The sequence below is a fragment of the Diceros bicornis genome, chromosome 4 (assembly GCF_020826845.1).
Source record: "Diceros bicornis minor isolate mBicDic1 chromosome 4, mDicBic1.mat.cur, whole genome shotgun sequence".
Lineage (NCBI taxonomy): Eukaryota > Metazoa > Chordata > Mammalia > Perissodactyla > Rhinocerotidae > Diceros > Diceros bicornis.
Window position 1 is genome coordinate 20987 of NC_080743.1, and position 16560 is coordinate 37546.

The 16560-nt window shown below is 40.3% G+C and overlaps 1 protein-coding gene across 2 annotated transcripts in view; it reads right to left on the reverse strand.

Annotated features, from left to right (window-relative positions):
- Positions 1-16560, reverse strand: part of C4H1orf87 (chromosome 4 C1orf87 homolog) — a 73967-nt gene that overhangs the window by 11797 nt on the left and 45610 nt on the right. For both annotated transcript variants that reach the window (XM_058538167.1, XM_058538166.1), the window contains one exon: positions 5772-5836. In XM_058538167.1, the coding sequence (XP_058394150.1) occupies positions 5772-5836 (65 nt within the window). The remainder of the gene's footprint in view (positions 1-5771; positions 5837-16560) is intronic.

Consider the following 16560-nt stretch of genomic DNA (forward strand, 5'->3'; position numbering starts at 1 on the left):
AGCCCCTCTGAGGCAGATTTGATTTAATCTACTGAAAATTTAAGTTGTCATGGGAACCAATCATCACCCAGTAGCATTGGCCCCTGCTTATTTCACTCAGTATGTGAAGGAAAAGCTTTCTGTTTACTGCAGGCGAAAAAGGCTCAAATTACTCTGAGTCATAGAGTTGGAGAGTTAAGCGGATTCTAGAAACAGTATATAGCATAAAGGCAGGAAGATGAACTTTGGTGTCAGACCTGAATGTTAATCCTGAGCCTTCCCTTTCCAGCTGCAAGCTTTCAGATCCTAATTCTGGCAGTTGTGAAAGGGGAGAAAACCAGCGATTTACTGTAATGTTGTAGAGATAAAACAATTACCTACATAAAATACTTAACACAGGGAAGATGCTCAACACAAGGATTCGTTGGTCGTTGTGTTATTACTATTATATGACCTTCAGCAAATCTAGTTTGCTTAACTACGATGGGCCAGGTATTTTTCTGGGTCCTGTTCACATGCATTATCCCTGTTAGTATGAGATCTAGAGCCTAGACCTTGTCCTGGGCCAGTTTCTCTGCACTTTTAAAAGTTTCTTTCAGAGACAATACATGCTACTCTCCCTGGTCTCCTTTAAGCTTCCCTTTCTCCCTCCTAATATCCACAAGCATAGAAAAAGGTAATGGTTTGCACATGTAAAACTCATCTGACAAATCCGAAGCAGAGCTGATTTTTTTTCTGTCTAACACAGCGGGAAGGATAAATAATAACCATCTGTCTAGTCTGCCAGTTGAAGGTTTGTACTGGAGGAAATGAGCCAAGCTGGCTTCTAGAGATTTCCAGGTGTTGGAAGGGCCAGGTTTTACAAGGCTTCCAGTGGGTCTGATGGTTACACAGCCAGTCCTGCCATCCGTCCCACTAATGACTGGAAATTAGTGGTCTTCAGCACTGGCTGCATATTAGACCCACCTGGGGAGCTTTAAAAATTGCCAATGCTTAGGCGTCACACCAGGCCAATTAAATCAGAACCTCTGGGGGTGAGAGCTGAGCTCAGTGCTTCTAAAGAATTCCCTAGGTAATTCTAAAATGAAGCCAGGGTTGATAATAACTGATTTAAATAAAGGCTTCTAGCCTCACTGGACCCACTGAATGAAGCTTTGTGAGAAGGAAAGTAATATATATAAAATATCTATACATTCCAGACATTTCCCACACATTTTCTTACTAAATCTAAAGAATAACCCTGTGAGGCAGAAAGTATCTCCATTTGACAGATGAGAAAACTGAGGCAATAAGGTTTCAGTTCCCCACTTAAGACAGCAGAGGTGGGGTTAGGTCTGGGATTCCAATTCATTCATTCAACGAACATTTGTTAAGTGTTTACTATATGCTAGGCACTGTTTTAGGCACCACGATACAACAATGAGCAAGAGAATCTACTCATGGAGCATGCATTCCAGTGGTGAGGGCAAACAAAGAGAGACATAAAATAATGTGAAGTAGTGATAAATGCTATAAACACAACCGAAGCCAATTACGAGGATAGAAAGAAATGCAGTTGTATTTTCGATAGGCAATTCAGCAAAGGCCTCTCTGAAGTAACATTTAAATAGAGCCATGAGTGGAGAAACAAGGGAGAAAGTCATGCAAACATCTGGGGAAAGAGCATTCCAGGAAAAAGCTATGGCGAGAGCAAAGGCCTTGAGGGAGAGGTGTTTGGTGCATTCAAGCAACAGCTGAGAAGAGAGCCAAGCTGACGCAGGATGAAAAGGGAAGACCACTGGGTCAGGTGTTCCCGGAGCTAAAGGGCCTCATGGGCCATGCCGTGTGATTTGAGCAGAATTTTTTTTTTTGGCTTCCAGCATTCGTTCCTTCTCTGGTGATTACCCACTTCTAGTGACAGCAACTGTATTTTACTGTGTGGGGACCACTCCTCCCCCATCCCAGTGCTGTGGTTTGGCAGGACTGACCTCCATTTTCAGCTTCAAGCTTGGTCTCTGATTAGTTGAAGACCATCATGGTATCTCAATCACAGTCTCGGTTCAAAGATGGACATAAAACTCAATCTGAGCCTCAGAGGTGAGAGGACATATCTGCTATAGTTTCTTAGCCAGTAAAGTTCTCTCCTTCCTGGAAAGACCTTCCAAAAGAGATCTGTGAAGATGTGATGACATAGCCACCATGGCTATTTTGCTATTGCAGAGGAGTGCCCACCTGGAGCAGTTCGGGGACGACCACGTAGAGCCTGAAGTCGATGCCAACACTAGGTAAAGCAAAGAGCCAGCATGAAAGCAGATCCTTGATTTGACACCTGAATGGTTAGATCAAACCGTGCCTACAGCTCTCGCTGCTGCCAGACTTTGCAGTAACATGAACCGAAATCTCTTCATTGTCTCAACCGAGTTGGCTTTTCTGCCCCTTCATATAAGTAGTTCCAAGTAGGAATTACTATGGGTATTTTTTTCCTTAAGAAAAGAGAGGCCAAAGTCAGCCATTTTTCTGTGATATCTTGAGTTACAGGTCTTCAAGAAATGTTTCAGGGGATCAATGAACCTCTGAGGCTACTCCCATTCCCTCCTAATTTTCCTCCATCAGCAGCCATGCTAGAGCCCTGCTCCCTGCTTCCTGCTTCTTCTTCCTCTCCCTCACTCACAAGCCCCACAGTGAAGAGATTCAAAGTTGGGGCCACACTTCATTTTTGTGAAATGCCCCTTTAGACCTTAGACCATACCATGTTTGATGGGCTCTAAGCTCTTTTGTATTTGTCTTCATGGGAATTCATAGCATTTCTTTAATCTGTGGCTTGAAGTCTTTTACCAATTTTGGAAATTTCTTGGCCATAATTGTTTCAGATATTGCTTCAGCTCCATTCTCTTCCTCCTGTCCTTCTGTGACTTTGGTTAGATGTGTGCTAGGTATTGTCAGCATTTCCTACATATCTCTCATATACTTTTTTTGTATGTTCCATCCTCTTTTCTCATTCATGCTTCAATCGGATATTTTCTACCAAACTATATTCCAGTTCACTAATCCTCTCTCCAGCTCTGCCCAATCTTCCATTAAACCTATCTATTGAGTTTTTAAAATTTAGTTTTTGTATTTTTTAGTTCTATATATTCCATTTGATTCCTTTTATAGATTCAAATTATTTTCTGAAACGTCTCCATCTTGTCATCCATTTTCTTGAACATATTAATTACAGTTATTTGAAAATCCATGTCCTGTTTTGCATCATTCATGGCCATTTCTAATTGAATGTTGGACATTTTGTATAAAAAATTCTAGATACTTTGTATGATATCTTATTCTAAAGAGGGTTTTTCCCTCCCTCTTGCCTGATAGTTCAATTTGAATGCCAAATAATAGCCTTCCAAATAATAACCAAAGAAATGTTCTTTTGTATTTTATCTGGTCTTATAGTTGTTCTTGCCAGGAGGTTTGGTCTGCTGCAAACTAGTCCATTCTAGTCACTAGTTTAAGTCACAGATATTAAGTATTTATGTGCATTAACAAACAAGTTCACAGTATTTTCGTGATTCCAAATGAGATAAAATTTAGAATATAAGGCAGTATATATGAAAATTAGTCATTTTAATCAAGTTATCATAGAATCTTTGAGTGAGAAGGGACCCAGGGATGGGAAAATTCACAGCTCTACACACCCATAATGAGTGGTTTTCTTTAGTTTCTCTCTAATGCACCTTCTTCCCTTTTATTACATTTACCTGTGGGGCTTGAGCACAGGCAAATGACATGGCTCACTCAGTGCCTAAGAGCATGCGACCACCACAGCTCCAGCAATAGGACACACTTGTGAGGAGACCAGAAGTAATCGCTTCCTGTTTTTGGAGTGTGTCAGTATCTGTCCAGCATCAGGAAAGAGCTACTACTACAAGGTTTTTCAACATTGTCAGCGCTAACCATGTGTGAAACTCAGAAGTCAGATAAACAGCCACAGTACACTCCTTCAGTGGTGGCAGCCTTGACCACATGGTGCTCTGTCAGAGATCCAAGTACCAGCCACCTTCGTGGTTGAAGGACTAAGCCTCCAACTGTGTAGTGTTCCCAGAACCAGTTGTGTGGCACCACCTCCAAAATCCTATCTCCAGCTGCTTGGCATGTTCTTGGAGATCCTAGAACTAGGTGTGTAGTAGCACTAGCTTCTCGATTCTGCTAATACTATGCCTTTCTCTATGTTCTCTTAGCCCTAAAGACAGTAGCTGCTTCCCACAGTTACTAATCTCTGGGTTACCTCACTGTCATGGGTTAAATTGTGACCCCCTCCCCCACAGGTACCAATAGTACCCATGAAAGTGACCTTATTTGGAAATAAGGTCTTTTTATATGTAATCAAGTTAAGATGACGTCACTCTGGATTAGGGTGGCCTTAAGTCCAATGAAGGGTGGTGTCTTTATAACCAAAAGGAGAGGGAGATTTAGAAACAGAGACACAAAAGAGACACAGAGGAAAGAAGACCATATGAACAGAGGAAGGGTTTGGAGTTACGGGGACACAAGCCAAAGAATACAGGGGCCACCCAAAGCTGGAAGAAGAAGGAAGGACTTTTTCTAGAGCCTTCAGAGGGAGCATGGCCCTGCTGACCTGACTGATTTCAGACTTCCAGTTGCTAGAACTGTTAGAGAATAAATTCCTATTATTTTAAGCCACCAAGTTTGTGGTAATTTGCTACAGCAGTCTTAAGGAAATGAATACCCTCACTATCAGTCTTCTAATCCTGGTATAACCAACCCCCAATCTCCTGTTGTAAATTCCCTCTGTTTGAAATACCTGGTAAGGTTTCTGTTTTTATGCTGGAATATAAACTGATAAACCACCCCTCTCACACCCCAAACTCTCAGTACCTTGTATTTTGATCCCAAGGGGAATCAGTGAACAGTTGATGAGTGTAGTAAATAGAGAAACGACAACAGCATTAATACCAATGCATATTTTTTCACCTGTCATATTTAAAACTTGCTAATTGCTAAATATTTTGCCCAATTCATCCTTATAATTTCACTTAATAATATGGCTTGGAAATCTTCCTGTATCGGTCCAGCCATGTTATTTTACAGCTGCATAGTTTTATCAGTTGAATATATTGTAATTTAATTAAATGGTCCCCGAAGGATCTTTTTACTGTTTTCATTTTTTAAAACATTTACCAAAAAAAAAAAAGCTGGGCCGGCCCCGTAGCTTAGCGGTTAAGTGCGCGCGCTCCACTGCTGGCAGCCCAGGTTCAGATCCCGGGCGTGCACTGATGCACCGCTTGTCCAGCCATGCTGAGGCCGCGTCTCACATACAGCAACTAGAAGGATTTGAAGCTATGACATACAACTATCTACTGGGGCTTTGGGGGAAAAAATAAAATAAATAAAATTATTAAAAAAAAAAAAGTTGCTGCACTAAACCTGTGAGAACTGTTTTGTGAGATATCAGTAGGATAAGTACATAGCTGTGGGATTCCTCGATCTAAGGGACCGTGTGACTGAAATTCTAATAAATAATACCAACTTCTTCCATAAGTGTGATGCATTCAAATAAAGGGCTATCACCAGAGAATTCTTCATGATATAATAATATTTGGAGAATTATGCCTTTTATGATCCAACTGGCCTAATAGAACAGCCATCAAGGCAATCATCACTCTTGTTTTTATTCACTGATGAGGCATTCACATTTCTGAGAGTAATGAGATGAAACCCAACAAGCAAACCACCAGAGCTAAGCAGCACAGTCAACAATAGCTCTGGGAAATGGGAGGTCTCTCAAGGAACAAAATAACTCAACACACCTGTAGGGAAATCAGACGACAAGTCAGAGGAAGCTCTGCTCAACAACTCGACAAAATTCCGCCATCTGTGCAAGAAAAGGAGACATAAGACTGGTGATCAATACCGTTGCACTGAAAGAATGTGCAATAAAGCTTGAGGTTTATATTGATAGTGATATTGAAGGAGCTTTTTGATACCTGTATCATTCAGCATGCAGTGCAGGAAACAGAAACTACTTTAAGTGTCTCCATTAGAAAGTGCTTTACTATAGGAAGTTAGATGCCCTCAAAATTATTTCAAGGGCCGGTAGAATGGAGGTTGGTGTCTGCTGCTAGGCTCAGGGTCAGGCCTCAGCACATGTAGTCCAGAGACGAGGGAACTGCAGGAAATTCTGGCTGATGTCTCAGTTGCCCCGACCATAAGGTTGGTGACCAGGTGGTACAAAGTACATTTTGGCCACTGGAAAAACTGATGCCGGCCAGGGTTGGGAGTTGCTACTACTGCAGGAAAATAAATAAATACAGAAAATATCCCTGTCCCCCCTCACCACCCCTTCTGCCTTTCAAATCTCATGCAACTGCATCTCACTGATGGAACTGAAATCAATTCCAGAACCTTCGTGTCAAGGGAGTTTTGGAAATGTTCTTTTTAGCCTCCAAAGTATGGAAAGTGCTGCAGCGCAGGAAAGAAGGTAGCAGGGGAGAGAAACGGGTGTTGAGTGCAAATAGACGACATTTAGTGAAGTCCTCAAAAATTGCATTGAGCAATTGTGCATGTGACAATCAGGGAGTCATTTAATGCTTACAAGTACTTTAGGAATGCTTTGGTAGTGAAAGTCATTTATACTTGCTTGCCCAGCATCTAGCCTCCATTTATACATAAATATGTTCTTTTCTGGGGTCACAAACTACAATCAATGTCCCATACCCTTCCCTAGACAATGCTGTGACCATTGTCTAATTAACTCGATGTATCACTTTCTCCATCCATCCTTCCCTCCCTTCCTCCCACTCTCTGTCTCTGTCTCTCATTAATTTTTGGTTCTGGTTCTTCCTGAAGTTTTATTTTTCCCAAATTTTATATGTTACTCTATATCCTTTCAAAATATTTCTTTTGCTTATGTTAAAAAAAGGCAGTTTCTGTTTCTAGCAACCAAACTGCCACGGGTGAGCATTTCTATCTCCTTCTTGCTCATCAAAAGTCAAGCAAGTTGTGAGATATATGTCCTGGGTTTTCCAGAGGAGTTCTAATGTCATGTTATCTTATTGTCTTCAAATAAAAATGATTCATTAGATTTGTAACTAGTTTATTCTGCTTATACCTCATAAAAGTTTTCCACTTTCTAGAGTAAATCATTTTCAAAAGTTTGTTGGTATTCAGAGTCTGCAAGATCATGATTCCCTCTCCAAGTTCTGCAGTATTATTAAAAATTAAGCCTCATATGTTGGGGTTTTCTCTCTATTTAGCATCAAATGAGGAACTGTTCCCGCAGAGCACAACAGACGATGTGCACAGATTCCCCGGGCCCTGCTCACTGCTCAGTCAGCCCTGCAGTGGGGTGAGTGACAACGGACGCCGACGTCTGGTGCCCCTTGCTTGGGACCCCTCAGAGGTGGGGTCTTCTCACCACACCTGTTAGAGATCAGACACTGAACTGGCGCGTATGTCGTAATATGCTCCTCAGCATAGACACCTTCCAGGGACCTCCGTCTCTCTGTTCCCACCCACGCGACTCTGCTTTCAGGGATAAGGCTTCAGCAGGTGCGAACACCACAGCCAGGTTTCCCCTTCCCACCTTCCTCACCCCGGCCTTCTGCTCTGTCATTCCTGGGAGTTGTGCTCTCTGCACGGGTACAGGAAGGCAGTGTGTGGATAAGTGTACGTGTGTGTATCCTGGGGTGGGGAGGGAGGGAAGGAGAAAGGGGAACAGTATTCAGGAGGCCACAGAAGGCAGCACCTGTATCATTTTCTGGTTAGTTAAGATGTGGGGCCTCCAAATCAAGGGGAAGGCTGTGGTGAAGGGACAAAATTTCCTGTCTTCTGCACTTCTTATAGGGAGCAGGGCAACGCTTTGGGCAGGCAACTCATTGATTTTCCCAGATTCCATGTATTTATAGTTTGTGGAGATTCCTTCTAGATTCTGACACTAGAGTGACTATTAGTTTTTGCTACTGATGTGTTTTTTGCCGCTTTATTTGTTCATAGGAATGTTAATCAGAGGTTGTTGAGCAGATGACATTTTATACAAAAAGTCTTACGTATAAAAACAAAACAAAAGCCTAAACACATCAAACACAAAATGTGGACAATTTTATACAAATGCCTTTGTAATCTTGATGAAGTTACTTACAGGGGACATGTTTCTCTAAGCTTCACACAGGCTTGAATCAGGGGTGTGCTGGTATTTATTTCCCAAGCCCATCACCTTTCTCCACCTCCTGAAACGCTTGCTCCAGCTATAAAGAATAGACTGTAGTTCTCCAAACTCATTATGCTTTTGCTTGCTCTTCTGCCTTGGCATATACTGCCCCTTCTGTATCCGCAACAGCCCTCCCATCTCTCATCTGGTTAGTTCCTACAAGTCTCCCAGGCTCAGCTGAGATGCAGCACAGAGCAGTGCTGAAGAGCAGGCTCTGTTCAGACTGCTAAAATCCTGTTACGTCCCAAGATTGGAAGAGTTTAATCACTATAGCCATTGCCTTGAGAATCCTGTAGCCTTCTACACCAGCTGAGAGGGTATAAACGTGTTAGAGGGAGGAGGCAGGTAGGAAGGAGACTACAGAGGAGATCACCAGCCTTTAGGGACTGACGTAGTTTGCTTGGGTAGCCATAACAATATACCATAGACTAGGGGCTTAAACATCAGAAATTTATTTTCTCATAGTTCTGGAGGCTGGAAGTCCAAAATCAAGGTGTCACCAGGTTTGGCTTCTTCTGAGGCTTCTGTCCTTGACTGTAGATGACCACCTTCTCACGGTCCTCACCTGGTCTTCCCTCTGTGTGAGCACATCCCTGGCGTTTCTCTGTGATTCCTGATTTCCTCTTCTTATAAGGGCACCAGTCAGATTGGATTAGGGCCCCACCCAAATGGCCTCATTTTAACTTAATCACCTCTTTAAAGTCCTCATCTCCAAATACAGTCACATTCTGAGGTGCTGGGGGTTAGGGCTTCAGCATATGGATCTTGGGGAGGATACAATTCAGCCCATAACAGGAACAAGGATTCAAAGAAGCCCACCTTCGGGACAATTTACTTAAGGTCTCTGAATCTCAGTTTATTCAACTGTGAAGTGGGCATAAAAAAGCATAACTCCTGGGGCTATTGGGAGTATGAAATGGGACTAGCCATGTGGAGCATCTAACCTGTGCCTGGGACACATCAGGTGTGTGTGCATCAGAGCCTTACACCCCTGAGTCAGGGGGTTGTTTGGTGGTTGTTTAACTCAGCTGCTGGGATGCTCATTCAACTGCACCGTCTTCCTCTGCGTTTACCTTTGTGATCATGCAGCCCGAGTTTTATTCTTCTCAGCTTCCAGTTAACTGTGAGAAGCACAGCATAAACTCTCAAATCAAGACAAAAGCATTCTTTCTTCATTTTATAGACGGAAAATTAAGGTTAGGAGAAATTAGTCACTTGCCCAAGTTCCCAAAGCCAGTGCATTTCAGAGCCCGGATTTCCATCCAGGCCCGCGTGATTCCAGGCTCATGCTGCCTCTCCGTGTGGATGGGGGCTGAAGGGTAGTGGAGGGCTAAACCTACAATGAGGTTACCTGCAGGCCCCGGGCTTCTTTGGATCAAACCTGCCCCTGAACTTAAGAGCCTCCCCACTTTTGTATCTGTATCGCACACCTCTCCTGAGTTCCTCCAATCCAGGACTATGTTCAGCACCAAGCCAAGGGTGGAGCCGGCCGTGGAACTCAGGCAGTTTGCCTAAGGCTCCTGTGCCTAGCCACTAAGCTACAAGGTCCTGACTTTCATAGGACTGGTAGGAGCGTTGGTATAGTGTATCAAGAGCCGAGACCCTGAAGCAGGAGAGCCTGCATTTGACTTAGCCTTATTGATGAATTCATTTATCAATTACACATTGGTTTTAGACTCTCTCTGGTGCCTCAGTTTCCTCATTTGAAAAATAATAGTACCTACCTCATGCATTGCAAGGATTAAAAGAGTTAATATTTATAAAGCACTCAGAACATTGCCTGGAATATAGTAAGCACTATATAAATGTTAGCTATTAATAATAAGAATAACTTTATTAGCAATATTATTATTCTCACTCCATATGAATTCTCACCCCATATGAATTATGGGCTTCTGGAGGAGAAGACTGGAATTAATAAACTCTTAAGAGCCAGGTCTGGTTTCCAAGACCTAACCAATGGGCAGATCCATACCATGTCTCTAATAGCTCGCTGCCTAACAATTTTCCTATTCCCATTAAAAAGTAATTGCTGAATCAGACACCTCATGTTTCCTTTATCTCCTAAAGTCCTCTGGTTGTTCCTGGGATTATCAAACCAGTCCTTTTCAATCTAATTGCATTCTCAGTAATGGGCCAGATGTGTCTGAGAAGTCCTACTTGTGGCTGTGTCAATCACTCCACTCTGTTTACGAAGCCTCCCTAGCAGTTTCTTTATTTATCCCCTACCCCACACAACTTGGCTTGTGCCCATGTTTTAAACTGGGTTTGAAGCATTTAATTTTGCCAATACAATTTTAGAGTATTAGTTTGCCTCCTGTTCTCTCTCTGCCCTTCTTAATTACCATTTATTGCAAAGTCACACAGAAACATTAAATGCTAATTCTGACTCACTTATTCCTGGCCAAGAACAGGGATAATAATTTCCATCCAACACAACCTGAACTCATTTTACACGAGAGTGATTCAGAGTAGAGATTTGAAGTCGTAATCAAGTCTTTGTCAAAATCACCTTACCCTGGCAGTCATTCACCAATGTCTCTGCTAATTGGTAGGCAAATGGCAAAAAAAAAATCTCAATGTTAAAAAAAAGCACAAAAACCCACAACTTTGCAACAGCATTCAAGAAATTGTTTCTCTCATCAGCTCTTGCAACGTGACAGTTTAAGAAGGGAACACACTCATTTTATTTGGTTAAATGGGGTTAATCCCATATCCCCATAATCCCTCCTGATGTTTTATTGATTCCAAAGGACATTTAATCAGGAAGCAGCTCAGCACTAGAATCCTGCTAATTAGCAAGCAGCCACATTCCAAATGGGTTCCCAATTGAATGGCAGATTAATGGACAATATGTACTAAAATAATGATTCGTGCATTCAGTTCCTGAAATGTGTGTCTAAATTGCATCTTTAATCTCTTAAGGATATATATTTGCATACAAAGCCCTTAACAAAATGGATTTAAATCAACAGAAGAAACTTTAGCCAATGACTGTTTAAAGATGAAACAGGTTTATCACTTATAAATGCAGTTCTTAATTGGTTCTCATGGTTTTGATGTCTTTGAACATTCAAAGGTCAAAGACAGGTAAATAATCTGTGTGCTTCTCTGATATGCACATAAAACGGTGGGAAATTGAGAATATTGACATAATTATAAGTAGCCTAACCTCATTTGCTCCCCATTCACTCTCATTCTCATATCTCTGATTCCCGGAATTTCGGTTCTGGATCCCAACTTCCTTTAATCAAGTGTATCACAAGCCAGGTACAGTGTGAGCTTTAATACTTGCATTTTCTCCCTTTATTGGTGCCTTCAGGGATTCCCAATTAGCTTACTGGTTTTCCACTCAACTCTCATCCCACTTTCCTGCTTCTGCTGCCCAACCACCTCTCTCACTCTCACCCAACAACCCCCAGGGTTTTAGGGAAGGGACACTCCCATGTCCAAGCTGGTCTACTGGAAATTCATCCTAGGCTCAACCTCCTAACACCATTTATTTATCAGTTGATGTTCCTCACAACCTTTATGCCTCTTTGCTTTTTTTTATTGCCAGGTGATATGTCATATATTCTAGCTTATTTATTGTTTCTCTTCCCCATTGGAACACAAGCTTCATGAAGGAAGGGGCTTTGTTTTATTCACATCTATATTCCCAATGACTAGACTAGTGCTTGGTATACAGTAGGTACTCAATATGTTTGATGAATGAATAAATGAGTTCATCAAATATTTACTGTGTACCTACCATGTGCCAAGTACTAGACCACAAGATGCTGGGAACATAACGTGAGGGAAACAGTCATGTTCCTTACTAGCATGCAGATCACTGTCTAGACATTAAACTAACAAATCACACAAATAAATACATAATTACAAATAGTGGTAAGTACTAGGAAAGAAAATGCCTAAGTGATAAGAGAGAGTATAGCACAGGAAAACTGATTTTGATGAGGTTGTTAGGGAAGGCCTTCTTCAATTTGACCGTGAGCTAGGGACTAGGTAGAATTTATGTGTCTGCATCCCTGAGAGTATTTTGAGACTCTATTCCTCCTCTAGTTCAGTTAAATTCCATAAATATTTATTAAATACCTACTATGTGCCAGGCACTTCTCTAGACAATTGGGATACATCAGTGAATAAAACAAAGATCCTGCCTGTCCCATGGCACTATAGTTTAGTCTATCAGAGACTGACAGACGACAACAATAAACATCATGCATCAGCAAATCACCTAATGCTTTAGAAGTTGGTAAGTGTACAGAAGAAAGCAACAGGAAAGCAGGTGTGAGGGAAGTAGGGGTTGGGGGCTACAACTTTAAATAGGTTGGTTGGTGTGGGCCTCATTGACAAGGTGACATCCAAGCAAAAACTTGAGGAAGGTGAAGGAGCCAGCATGACGATATCTGGAAAGAGCATTCTAGATGGAAGAAGCACGCCAAGGACAGGCGTTCAAGTGTTTGTGCCTGGAGTGTTCGAGGGAGACAAGAGCACAGTGCGCCTAGAGCAGAAGGAGCAAAGGAAGTTGTAGACGAAGCCCGAGGCGTGATGGGCAGAAGATCACAGAGAACCCTTTGTAGGGACTTCCGGTTTTTTTCCTCTGAGTAAAAGAAGGTGCTCTTGCAGCGTTAGGAACAGGGTGATGACAAGGCCTGTTTTAGGTTTTCACAGATCGCTATAGCCGCTGTACTGAAGATAAACTAGGGACAGGGGAGAAGCAGAGTTCAGTTACGAGGCTATTATAATAATCCAGGAGAAAGACTACGATAACTTGGATGGGGTGGGGTTAAGTAACAACAGAGGTGTGGGAAGTGACTGGATTCTGGACATATTCTGAAGACAGAGTTGATTTACTAAAGGATTACTGGTGGATTGGATTTGAAATGTGAGCAAAACAGAAAAGCTAAGGATTATTGGTATGTTGTGTTTTCATTTTAATTTAGTTCAAAATATTTTCTAATTTCCCTGTGATTTCTTCTTTGACCATAGGTTATTTAGAAATGTACTATATAGTTTCATCATGTTTGGAGATTTATAGGATTTTTTTTTTGTTTTTTTAATGTTTAATTTAATTCTGTTGTCATCAGAGAACACATTTTATATGATTTCATCCTTTTAAATTTACTGAGACTTGTTTTATAGCTCAGAATATAGTTTATCTTTTAAATATTTCATGTACACTTGAATTTGTATTCTGCTGTTGTGTGGAGTGTTCTGTAATTGCCACTTATGTCATTAGCTGATAATATAGCCCAATTCTTCTATATTCTTATTGATTATCTGTCTACTTCTTCTACCAATTACTGACAGAAAGGTGTTGAATTCTCCAACTATAATTGTGAATTTGTCTATTTCTCCTTTCAGTTCTGTTTTTACTTCATGTAACTTGAAGCTATGTTATTAAGGGCATGAACATTTAGATTTGTTATGTCCTCTTGAGGAATTGATTTTCTGGCAATATCCCTTGCTTTGGAAAGTACTTTGTCTGACATCAATGTAACCACTCCAGCTTTGTTTTCATTAGAGTTAGTATAATATACCATTTTCCATCCTTTTACTTTTAGTGTGTCTATATCTTTATATCTTAAATGGGTTCATTGCAGACAGCATTTAGTTGGGTTTTTCTTTTTAAATAAAATCTGAAAATTGCTGCCTTTTAATTGGTGTATTTAGATCATTAATACTTACTGTAATTATTGATATGGTTGAGTTTAAATCTACCATCATGGTATTTACTTTCAGTTTGTCCTATCTATTCCTTGTTTCCTTTTCCCTCTTTTTCTGGTCTTTTCTTAGAATTTTAATGTGCTTATGCTTCCATTTTATCTTCTTTACTAGTATTTGTAACTCATTACATTCTTCCTTCAAACAAAATTACACTACTTAACTTATAGTATAAGAAGTTTATCACAGCACACTTTCATTTCCCCCTCTCAGCCTTGCATGGTCTTGTCAAATACTGTGCTTTATTATGTTATAAACCCCACAGGACATTGTTCTTATTTTTGCTTTAAATAGTCAATTATTTTTTAAAGAGTTTTTTAAAAATAAGGAAAATGTATTTTTTACTCATCCACATATTTGCTACTTTTAATACTTTCAATCCTTTGTGTAGATCCAAAATGATCATTTTCCTTCTGCCTAAGGGCTTCTTTTAATATTTCTTGTAGTGCTGCTCTGATGGCTATGAATTCTCTCATCTCTTGTATGGGTGCAAAAAAGTATTTGTTTCACATTAGTTTTTGAAAGATAGTTGTATTGAATGTAGAATTCTAGATTAATAGTTTTCTTCTTTCAATACCTTAAAGCTGTTATATGGCTGACATTGTTTCTAATGAGAAGTCGATTGTAATTCTTCTTTGTTGCTCTGCATGTAATTTGTCTTTTTCTATTGTGTTTTTCAGGTTTTTCTTTACCACTAGTTTAAGCAATTTGATTGTAATGAGCCACGATATGTTTTACTTCAAATTTCTTATATTTGAGGTTCATTAAGCTTCTTGGGTCCATGTCTTTACAGTTTTCTCCAAATTTGGAAAAAATGTAGCCATTATTTTTTAACTATTCTTTTGTTTCCCCCTTTTTCTCTTTTCCCCTTCTAAGACTCCAATTTCCCATGCATTAGGCTGCTGATGTTGTCACAAAGCAAATGTGATGCTCTGTTAATTTTTCTTTCATTTTTATTTTTTGCACTGAATTTTGTTTTGGATAGTGTCTATTTCTGTGTCTTCAAATTCACTTATTTTTCATTCAACAATGTCTAACATGCTGTTACTCTCATCAAGAGTATTTTTCTTTTAGACATTTTATTTTTAAAATAAACTTTAATTTTAGAATAGTTTTCGATTTACAGAAAAAAATTTAGTGATAGTATAGAGAATTCTCATATACCCCACACCCAATTTACCCTTTTATCAACATCTTACATTACCTTAAAGGTACCTTATGGTACCTTTATTACAAGTAATGAACCAATGTTGATACATTATTACTAACTAAAGTCCAATATCCTTATCCTTATTCCAATATCCTTAGTTTTTTATCCTTTTTCTGTTCCAGATTCCATCCAGGCTACCATGTTACGGTTAGTCTTTATGTCTCCTTAGCTTCTTCTTGGCTTTTTCTCAGAGTTTCTCAGAGCTTCCTTATTTTTAGTAGTCTTCACAATTTTGAGCGGTACTGGTCAGGTATTTTGCAGAATGTGTGTCTATTTTGATTTGTCTAAACTTGTCCTCATTATTAGACAGGGGTCATTGGTTTTGGGGGAAGATACTGTATTTTTCATTTCTAGAAATTTTGTGTCTTTTTTTATATCTTCCATATCTCTCATTATGCTCATGCTTTCCTACACCTTCTTGAACATGTGAAGTGATTTATATTTGCTCTTTTAATGTCCTTATCTTCTACTTCTATCATCTGTGTTGTTTATGAATCTACTTCTATTGATTGTTTTTTCTCCTAATAATAGATCATAGTTTTCCTGCTTCTTTTCATGCATGGTAATTTTTGTATGAATGCCAGAAATTGTGGATTTTACATTTTTGATTGTTGAGATTTTTTTTATTCCTTTAGAAATTTTGGGGCTTTGTTTTTGATTTTGTTTTTGTTTTGTGAGGAGGATTAGCCCTGAGCTAACAAACAGTGCCAATCCTCCCCTTTTCCCTTGAGGAAGATTGGTCCTGGACTAACATCCGTGCCCATCTTCCTCTACTTTCTATGGGACACTGCCACAGCATGACTTAAAGAGTGGTGCGTCAGTGCGCGCCCAGGATACGAACCTGTGGACCTCGGGCCGCTGAAGCGGAGTGCGTGCACTTAACCACTGCACCACCAGGCCAGCCCCCAGGGCTTTGTTTTTGGATGTAGTTAAGTAACTTGGAAACAGTTTGCTCATTTTAAAGCTTTATTAGGGCTTTTAAGATTTGTTTAGTTTGTCCAGGGTAATTTGTCCCCACTACAACACAGTACCCTTCTGAGGACTCTACTCAATGCCACATGTGTTCCTTTCTGAATGGTGGAAATACGAACTATTCCCAACCCTGTGTGAGATCTAAGAGTTTTTCCACCTTTCTTTTCATATTTCTTTCTCTGGCCTTGAGTACTTTCCTCAAATGCATACATTAGCCAATACTCACATGAAGACCTGAGGGCAACTCTTTGGAAATCTCCAGAAAGAACTCTCTGGGACTCTCTCCTCTCTGCTACTCTGTACTGTGCATTCTAGCTTCCTTGGCCTTCCTGAACTCCAGACTCCACCTCTTTGGCTCAAGGAGAACGCTGGGCTCAGTCTGGATTCCCTGCTCTTGTTCAGTAAGCTGAGCTTACCTCATTTATTTTCCTCATCTCAAGAATCACTGTTCTGTGCTGCCTGATATCCAATGTCTGAAAAC